Raw genomic sequence first — 9,675 nt, 5'->3', positions numbered from 1 at the left:
TTTCCAACTGTTGCCACGGAGGAGCAGTTGGTATATATACCATGATGCAAAAAACTAGAATAGTTTCCACCTTTAAAAAACTGTTTCTACGTAGCAGGTACAGCCGCATAGGTAGGTTCCAAAATGTGATGCTTCCAGAACACGAGAAGATCGAGCCCGTGACACCAAGATGCCTGCGAAAATCAAAGTTTGTGCCCTTTGTTACGTGCTGCACGGGCACAAAGGGTCCAAGTGCCTTCACATGTCTTTGTTTCATGTGAGTTGGAGGGATGTGTCCACAACTCTACTTCCCTTTCAGGCCTCTGCATGCCCTACTCGTCTTCACATTTTCTTTGTTCATCTCCCAACCACTCGATGTGTCCTTCGGTATACGTACAACCGAGTTATCGGTATAATTTTTCTGGACGGCATTAGTGGAGTTCAGAGGACCCACCTGTCCGTGAGCGTAATGATTTTTCTTTTTAAGATGTGTCGTTACATTTGGCATATGCTCCACCACGTCAGCTGAGAATCCTGGAGTAGGCATGCTACTGAACTCTGCAGAATGGATATAAAGCAGGAGCTAAGGCCTATCAGCTTCTTCTCAGCTCTCACAGAAGCTCTCACACATTAGCTCAGTGTGAAGATGAGCAGCATGAAGAAGCCAGGATCCTCTCTTGCGTTGGAGATTCTTGTGTTGTTCGCCGCTCTCCTTCGCGGTGCGCAATGCCAGAGCTCTCAGGGCGGCGGCGGCGCCGCCGCCGCCGCTAACCTCATGGTGATCGGCACGGTGTTCTGTGACGCCTGCTCCTCCAGCTCCTTCAACAATCACAGCTACTTCTTGCCAGGTACTCTCTTCAGTAAGCACATGCCAATTGCAATGAGAATTACGCACATTTGGTTACCTGGTATTGCCTCGGTAATTTCGGGTGATGAAGACTATCAGCCCTGTAAAAACTTCTTGTGTCTTTCTTGTTTGGGATTGCTGTACATGGTTTTCTTCTAGAAAATTACCAATCTAGCACTATTTTCAGAACTTCGATTCCAAACCTTTTTTCGCAAGGACACTCCAATACTCTGTGAATTGCTTGTGCACACATCCTCAGTTTTCGTTGCTGCCACGCTTACTTGTTTCTTACCTTTACCTTCAGAAGGGTTTTACCTCCAGTTTGAAAATAGGAACTCTGTTTTTTTCAGATATATCATTTTAATTTAATCTGTGGAATTTTATTTTGTATCTTTCTAATAATTGTGGAAGATGCATACGCAAAACAACTTGCAAGCGCTGGCCTAGCTTATCATGCTACTTCTTTTTTCGAGAACACACCTTAGTGCGTTTTTTCATTAAGAGGGTAGCAAAAAAGACCGTTACAAGAGAATTGTGTCACATCTAACAAAAGGAGCGGCAGGGGGAAATGAAGAAACAAAGAGGGATGGAAGTGTGCGGCGATTACATAGGGCAAAGAAAGCGAGCTACACAAAAAGGAGAACTAAAACTAGCTATTGAAAGAACTCCAGGAACCGCTCGTTCCTGGCCATTATCCAGCAACGCGCTTCGTCCCAGATCATCCTACCGAGATCGACCGCCAACATCGTTGCATGATTGAAAATATGATTGTTCCTCTCCTTCCAAATGAGCCAGCTGGTGAGAACGAAGAGGGTATCGAAACCACGCCTAATATTCTTTGGTAGCCGCTTGCGGGTCGGGAGCCACCAATCGACCAAGTCCATATCAACCTAAGGAGTCAAACGATGAAGGTACATAAAGCGGATTTTTTTTTACTTTAATTCAATTTAAACTAGACTTTTGACTTTAGAATGCCGCCCGTTGTTCTCAGAAGGTGGAACCAAACCTCACGACTGTAGACACATCCAAGGAGCAAGTGTTGGATGGTTTCCGGACTCTGGTAGCAAAGAGTGCATGGGCCTCCATTCGTCGGACTGTGTCGCTGAAGTCTGTCATTTGTCCAGCATCTGCCAAAGAGTGCCAACCAAATGAAGAACTTGCATTTAGGCAACACTTTCATCTTCCATAGCTGCTTTGCTCCAGGGAGTTCTGATTGACCATGGAAGAAGGCTCTGTAGGTTGAGGACGATGAGTACAGTTGATTGGGTGACCATTTCCATATGAATCATCAGACAGTTGAACATTTTCAATGGCGTCCCAAATCCGAAGATATCCGGTCAGCACCGGCACCGTCAAAGATCCTTTGATGTCCCAAACTCAGCACCAGTTACAAAGAGCGTCTGCCACCAAATGAGTGCGCGAAGTGCGCTTACTAATGGCCTGAAAAAGATGTGGCGCCAAATGCCCGATCGAAGCACCGGCTAGCCATTTGTCAGTCCAAAATAGAGTTTTGTTGCCATTGCCAATTCGGATCGAGAAGGAGGCCTCAAACATTGAGCGGACAATGCATTCATCCTTTGCCGGCAAATCCACCCAAGTTCTCAAACCATCTACTCGGCGTAGCCATTCACAACGGAGGCGAAGGGCGAAACCAAGGTATGAGAGATTGAGAACCCCCAAACCGCCAAGTGAGAGAGGATGGCAAACACGCGGCCAAGCGACCAGACAGTCACCACCGCGCACCATGTCATTGCCACGCTAGAGAAATGCACGACGTAATCTGTCAATAGCCTCCAGCACCCACGACAGCAGGCAAGCAACGATTGAGATGTAAATTGGAATCACCGTGAGAGTCACCTTGGTAAGCACGATGCGGCCAACGGTGGAAAGCAATCCAGACTTCCAAGTGGGCAGTCTATCAGCAACGGCGTCCACGAATGGTTGGATGTCACACTTACAAAGCCTAGTCAATGTTAAAGGGATTCCTAGGTAAATCACTGGGAAGGAGGCAATCTGGCAAGGGAAGGATCTGGTTGTCGTCAACATCTCCTCCATGCTGCATTGAATCAGCGAAAGCTGGCACTTGCTCAGGTTGGAGAAGAGACCCGACGTCGCTGTGAAGCCATAAAGAATCGTCTTGATGACCACAAGGTCTTCCTCATGCGGCGAGAGAAAGACCACCAGGTGATGATCGGCGTAAAGCGAGGCTCTGGCCGTTAACCCAGGCACCCTCAGGTCCTGGAACAACCGAAGGCTATCAACTTTTGAGATCATAGCATTGAGGGCCTCCATGACAAGCACAAGTAACATCGGTGAAAGAGGGTTGCCTTGGCGAAGACCACGGGCATGTCACACGCGCCTACCAGGGTGACCATTGAGGAGGATTCTCGTGCTTGCAATGGATAGGAGAATAGCCGTCCAATTGATCCAACAACATGAGAAGCCGAGGTGACAAAGCATGTCAAAAAGGAACACCCAAGAGACGGTGTCGAAAGCTTTTGCAACGTCGACCTTCAAAAGCAAGCTGGGCCTCTTTTTCGGTGCAAAAGCTTGGCTCCCAATTGCACAATTCTAAAGTTATCATGAATATGTCGACCCTTGATGAAGGCAGATTGATTGGGCTTGACCAACCGCTACAACCTTGGTGCAAGGCGCTCGGCCAACACCTTGGTGAAAAGCTAACTGAAGTTGTGAATCAAGCAAATTGGGCGGTAATCCTTGATCTCTTGTGGGTCATCCTTCTTCCCAAGTAGAACCATGATGGAATCGTTAACAAGGTGGAAGCTCTTGCTATCAAGCGACCACAAAGCGTTGAAAGCTCGAATGACGTCTGGCTTGATCACATTCCAAGCTGTTTTGTAAAATAGGCATGATAACTCATCAGGACCCGGAGCCTCATCGGCCGAGATCTCCTGAACGGTCTTCCAAATTTCATCCTCGAAGAAGCAAACATCGAGCTCGTGTAGGCTTAAAGAAGGGATGTCCAGAGAACCCAAGTTAAGAGCCAGCGAACGTTCCTTGTACGTGCCAATCACCTCATCGAAGTGTTTTAAAACAGCTGCAGCCATGTCTTCCTCATTGACCATAATTAGACCTTGCACCTGTAGAGCCTCGATGAAGTTTTTGCGCCGGTAGTGACATGCCTGCAACTGGAAAAACTTTGTGTTGGCATCACCCTCCGACAGCCAGAGGATTCGAGAGCGTTGCCGAGCAATGGTATGTGCCAAGGATGCAAGGCCTAGGCACTTGTACTTGAAGTCTTGCCGAAAAGCATTTTCCTCAAGTGAAAGCCGTTGTTTGTCCTGAACAAGGTCTAGTCGGTAAACCACCTCCCTGGCTATAGCAAGCTGCAAATGAATACTACCCACAAACTTTGGCTGCAGCATTTTAGGGCCTTCATGGTGTTGCGTAATTTGTAGTCTAAGGTTCGGAAAGCATCTACATCGTCAAATGGACATTGCCAAGACTCTTGGATTGTAGCCAGGTACCCGGGATACCAAGGCCAAATGGACTCAAAACGAAAGCGATTCTTGAAGGTGGAGCTCATGTTCGTATGTAGGAGGATTGGAGCATGATCAAAGCAATCCAAGGAAAGGTAGCGCAATTGATGATCCGGGAAAATACTCTCCCATACCACATAGACAAAGACTCGGTCGATGCGTTCGAGTGTTAGGTGTATGCGTTCGTTGCTCCACGTATACAGCCTTCTGTGTAAATGCAGTTCCTTGAGCTCAAGATCTTCAAGCAAACACCAAAAGCGATCCATGGACCTTCGGTGCAGAGCACCATTGTTCTTGTCTCGCGCCCTGTAAATCATGTTGAAGTCTCCACAAAGCAACCACAGTCCGATACAACCTTGCCTCAAGTCTCGAAGTTCTTGTAGAAAAGCGGCCTTATCCACCTCCCAGTGAGGTCCGTAGACCGATGTCAGCCACCAGTGTGAACCGCCAGACCGGGAGACCTTGACAGTCAGAGAATACTCCTTGAGTGTGATATTGGAAACCGCCCAAACATCAGTGCGCCAAGCAATCAGAATACCCCCACAGGTATTAATAGCAGGCAAGAAACAATACTGGAAAGTAGCCCCTAGCATACCCAACATCATAGAGTTGTCAATTACACTAAGCTTAGTTTCCTAAAGGGGGAAAAGAGAAATGTGTTCTTGCTCCACGGTCTCTCGAACCGCATCGCGACGCGCCCGTGCATTGAGACTACGGACATTCCAACAAAGAACATTTTTGGAATCCATGAACCTGACCACGACCAAGGTGACACATCCAAGCTACTCAGGCGTCCACCACCGGCAACAAGGGCCCAGGAGCATCTGCAGGAGAACTCCCTGGGAACAGGTCTCTGATTGCCACCCAGTGTGAAGCAGACAAAGGCGTCTCAAATGTGCGCTCATACTCGACAAACACCGCAGCATCAGGTGGCCATGAATCTGAGGTAATGCCAAGGCTCTGCATCAACATGTTTTGTGCTTAGGTGACCAGGTTGGAGACACGAATTCTCTGTGCCGCCACTCGCTTGCTTCGATGAGGCAAAGTAACAGCATCGTCAGGCCGTGGGGCGGATGGGCTTAGGCACCTTCTCGGTGGAGGAGCGGACATGATCGGCAGCTGGATTGGAGCCCGCACTGCATCAATGAAGTGGACAACAGCCGCTTGGACCGCCAGATTGGTGGTGACTACTTGGAAAGGTAGAGGTGCCATTGGGTGAGAGCACACTGAAGTGGAAGGAAGCTTATTATACCGGAGGTCATGTCTAGGAGGCGACTGCGCATCCGAGGTTAGAATCCGTTCGGGCGCGCCCTCATGCGGGTGAAAATCAGCAACAAGTTCCGGAGCATCCGGCGGGAGGGGACGTGTAGGCGCCTGAGCATTCTGTGGTACATCTCGGCTCGACAGCGAAAAGCTTACGAGGGTTGCCACAGAGCTCTCAGGGCAATCGACCAGGCTCCGTCTGACAATCCCACAGCCCAGCCTAAGAGGCAAAGCAGAGGAGGGGGCTGTTGTCAAGATGGGGAACAAAGCCACATTTCCCTTGTCCGGCAGCGTGGGGCAAGGGCACCACACAAGGGCCTCATTAAGCATCAGGTCCCATGACTAAGAGTGTTGCGTAGGCACTGAGTGTAGCAGACTGACCCCATCAGCGAAAATAGCATGCTACTCACAAACAAGACAGCAAGCCACGCACTCCACGCCCATAGGATCAAAATAATCCAGAGAAGGTGTCGTGCCCTCGGCGGGGGAGAAGCAAAAAGAGTCAGTAACTTGGATGGATCCCCCCTGCGGAGCTACCAGGGAGGCAGAACTTTTTGCTTTTGTAGGTAGCAGAGGCTCAGGCTGACGTGATGAGAGCCCCACCCCATTCAAACGATCGAAATGTAACGGGCATGTGAGAGAACCGGCCAGCCGCCGCAAGGAAGCACAACCACTGACGGTAAGGCCGCATGCGAGTGGCCGCCCTTAGGGTGCATCAAAGCACCGCTGCAGCCACCATGACCAGCACCACCATCCCCACCCTCCGGTGACCCCTGAAACTGAGTACGCTTGGGCCATGGCTTGGAACGGCAACGCTGTTCGAAGCCCGAGTATTCATCTTCATCATTGTCCCAGTTATCAGGAGGAGTACTGTTGGAGGAGGAGTCCGAAGGGTGGCGCCAGTCATGAACTTCAGAGATGCAGATGGAGACCTTCTAGCGAAGACACAGTTGCTTGGACTGGATGATTTCCTCTAGACGTAGGAAAACACCTTGATCAGCGTATTCCTCAACGGGCTCTGGCATGATGAGGGTAACTTCCACTGGGATGAGGTCCGGATCAATGCACCAAGCAACCACACAGAAACGGTTAAGGTCTTCCTTGGCAACAGTCCCTGGCGTTGGCAGCAGATTCGAGCAAGATGCGCTCAGAATGTGCTCCGCCATGGACAGGTGCCAAGCATGGACAGGAACTCCCTTGAGTTAAACCATGACGCGACACATCGACGACTCCGGATCCACCATAGCTTGTCTCTGCCATGGACTGAACCTCACATGGAACGGTGACCCGACCAGCAAGGGAGAGCGAAGCACGAGGTCGTGCGATGCTGCGTCACTGAAAACAATTAGGAAATCTTCCAAGCAACCGCAATGAACCGAGAAGGCGTCGGCATCGACCCCGTAGTTGTTCACCAGAAGCGACCGAATCTGGTCAGAACTCACCGAGGGCCTGGTGCCAACCACAAGCACCGCCAAGGCAAGCAGAAGCCTAGGCTCCTCCAGCCCCAGCTCCTCCGACCGGGGAATAGCACAAAACACATGACACGGTGACAAGAAGGTCCCTCCGGTGGACTGAGATGCCACCGAGAGCATAGGAGAGAGCGTCAGCGACACTACCAGGGAGGCAGGCTCAGGCGATGGTGCTGGAGGGCCCGAGACGTCGATGGAAGACGCGGGTTGTGGCGGTGGTGCGAGCCGGGCAAGGCCCCCTAAGGAGAACTAGGGTGCTCACACAAGCGCGCCTAGTGGCCCTCCTGCTTGCATCCCAAACTCCGTGAGGATTACGGCATTCCGCTGCCACATGCTCAGTGGAGAAGTAGTTGAAGCATCGTCTGATCAAGTCTACTGGCACAGGTCTTGAGGACGGCGGCGGTGAGCGAGGTCTCTGAGACCACCGCTTGTGACCCTTCACGACCAACTGCCAGCCATCGGCATCTAGAGCCGAGCGACACGGAGGAGGGGTAGCCTGGACAACATCCACCATCTGACACCCCCGGAAGCCACAAGGAGTGATGAAAGGCCACCGGATGGCAAAGGGGGCGGTGGCGGGGCTACACGACTCGTACCGACTGTCAGATCCATATGACAGTGTCCCGTAGCCAAGCTGGCTTCCTGTTCGGAGCTACAACCTTTGGCTGCCTTGAGGTACGAAGGAGGCTTGGATGATGGTGGCACATCGGTTGGCGGAGGTGCAAGCGGTTTGGAACCCATGGAGGAGGTGGACGATGGGCTAAAAAGCAACTTGTCAGACAAGACCACGCTGGTCTTGTAAGGGGTGGCATGGGGATTCAGGGTGGACGCCGACGCCAGAGTTGTTGGCGGCTGCGAGGGTGGTGAGGTGGAGGATGCCTAGGGTGGCAGGGATGGCTGGGCGACTGTGCGGAGTGAGAGCGAGAGTTCATGATTACTAGAGTGTTTCATCATGCTACTTCCACACCCCAACTAAATAATGCTTTGTTTTTAGGAGGACCTAAATAATACAGTTAGGGTGGACGATTTTCTCAATTGAAATATTGAATGATAGTTTTATGGTCCTTTGACATTGTTGCCATTAAAATCACTTCACTTTACTAAAACATCAAAAGTTGGCAATCGGTGTACTGGAATTCAAACTTTGAAATTTTGCAAACCCTTGGCAATGCTAGAATTCAAAGTAAAATACTTGCAAACTTCTCTCTAAGCATCACCAGCTTTATACTGCTATGAAATTTCAATTCTACAGTTGCTGAAACCATCATCTCTGTATGAATGTAATTCTGACGGACATGGTCACTAGAATCGATCATTTCTTTTCCCCTCCGTTTCTGCTCCTCAGGTGTTAAAGTCAGACTGGATTGCATGATCAAAGTGAACTCCAATTCGAAGGAGGAGATCAAGATCACGGCCGAGAAGGTCACCAACAGCTACGGCGCCTACCAGCTCGACGTCCCGGCGATCGACGGCTTCGAGTGCGCCGGCGCCGGGGAGACGACCGCCGAGTCCTTCTGCCGGGCGGCCGTGCTGGACAACCCATCTGCGCTCTGCAACGTGCCGGCCGTGACCACCACCGTCGGCCACATCTCCTTCCCGAACCAGGAGCCCAGCGCCTGCTTCTACAGCCTCAACTCCCTCTACTACCGTCCTGGCAAGAAGGGCCCCGGCCAGTGCAACGGCGCCGCCGGCACGTTGTCCCCCGCCGCACTGAACACGTCGCTGTTCTACTGCCCGCCGTGGCCGTGGCCGCCCATTCCGTTCTGCACACCGCGCCCGTGGTTCCCGCCAATACCGTTCTTCACGCCCCCGCCGCCGGCGTTCCCGTTCCCGCTGCCGCCATTGCCACCAATACCGTTCTTCACGCCGCCCTCGCCTCCACCACCAGCGTTCCCTTTTCCGTTGCCGCCATGGCCGTGGACGCCACCAGCAGTGCAGCCACCGCCGTCATTCCCGTTTCCTCATTTGCCGCCGATCTTTTCGCCACCATCGCCCCCTCCCCCGCCGCCGCCAGCGTTCCCATTCCCTCTGCCGCCGCTTCCGCACCTGCCTCCTTTCCCACACTTGCCACCATTACCATCATTGTTTTCGCCGCCTCCTCCACCACCACCGCCACCACCTCCACCGCCGTCGTTCCCTTGGCCGTTCCCACCATTACCTTTCTTCCCTCCAGGTTCTTCAGGTCCGTCTCCTCCACCTATGAAGTATTCTAGGAAAGATCCAAGCACTTGGTCTGCTTCCAAAAACCAACCGTGAGTCCGTGAAGTACATAATAGTAATTTCTTTTTATTCCTGCTGAAAAGGATAATGTGTACAAGATTACTAGGTATATGAGTCGCTTTTTTTCTGTTTTATCCACTGTGAGCTGTATGAATTCGAATGTAAATTTCTACTTGCACTTTATACATTTATACATATTTAGAATTCAAGGTTCTAAACAAACGACTTACAGTCTCTTATGAAGATGCAAAATTATCGTGGCTGTCCAATCTCTCTTTGGCAGTGTGCAATCAGGGCTTCCAAGCTCAAATCAGATTGTGAGGCCCTCAAAAGTTGGGGGCCTCACTGTTTGATTTCAGCTGGCTCAACTACTGAAACGTGAAACCCATAAAACGGG

The 9,675-nt window shown here is 51.1% G+C and overlaps 1 protein-coding gene across 1 annotated transcript; it reads left to right on the top strand.

Annotated features, from left to right (window-relative positions):
* Positions 1–568: 568 nt before the first annotated feature.
* Positions 569–9,471, top strand: LOC133906206 (leucine-rich repeat extensin-like protein 3). Its single transcript, XM_062348027.1, has 2 exons — positions 569–827; positions 8,404–9,471. Exons 1-2 carry the CDS (start codon positions 626–628, stop codon positions 9,312–9,314), a joined length of 1,113 nt encoding a protein of 370 aa, XP_062204011.1. The 5' UTR covers positions 569–625; the 3' UTR covers positions 9,315–9,471.
* Positions 9,472–9,675: the final 204 nt, after the last annotated feature.

The sequence above is a fragment of the Phragmites australis genome, chromosome 23 (genome assembly GCF_958298935.1).
Source record: "Phragmites australis chromosome 23, lpPhrAust1.1, whole genome shotgun sequence".
Lineage (NCBI taxonomy): Eukaryota > Viridiplantae > Streptophyta > Magnoliopsida > Poales > Poaceae > Phragmites > Phragmites australis.
This window is presented reverse-complemented; position numbering and strand designations above follow the sequence as displayed.

Excerpts from the sequence above, each read along its gene's own strand:
- LOC133906206 (XM_062348027.1), top strand. The coding sequence starts at position 626 with ATGAGCAGCATGAAGAAGCCAGGATCCTCTCTTGCGTTGGAGATTCTT. Across the intron at positions 828-8,403 it reads TCACAGCTACTTCTTGCCAG|GTGTTAAAGTCAGACTGGAT; the intron begins GTACTCTCTTCA and ends TCTGCTCCTCAG.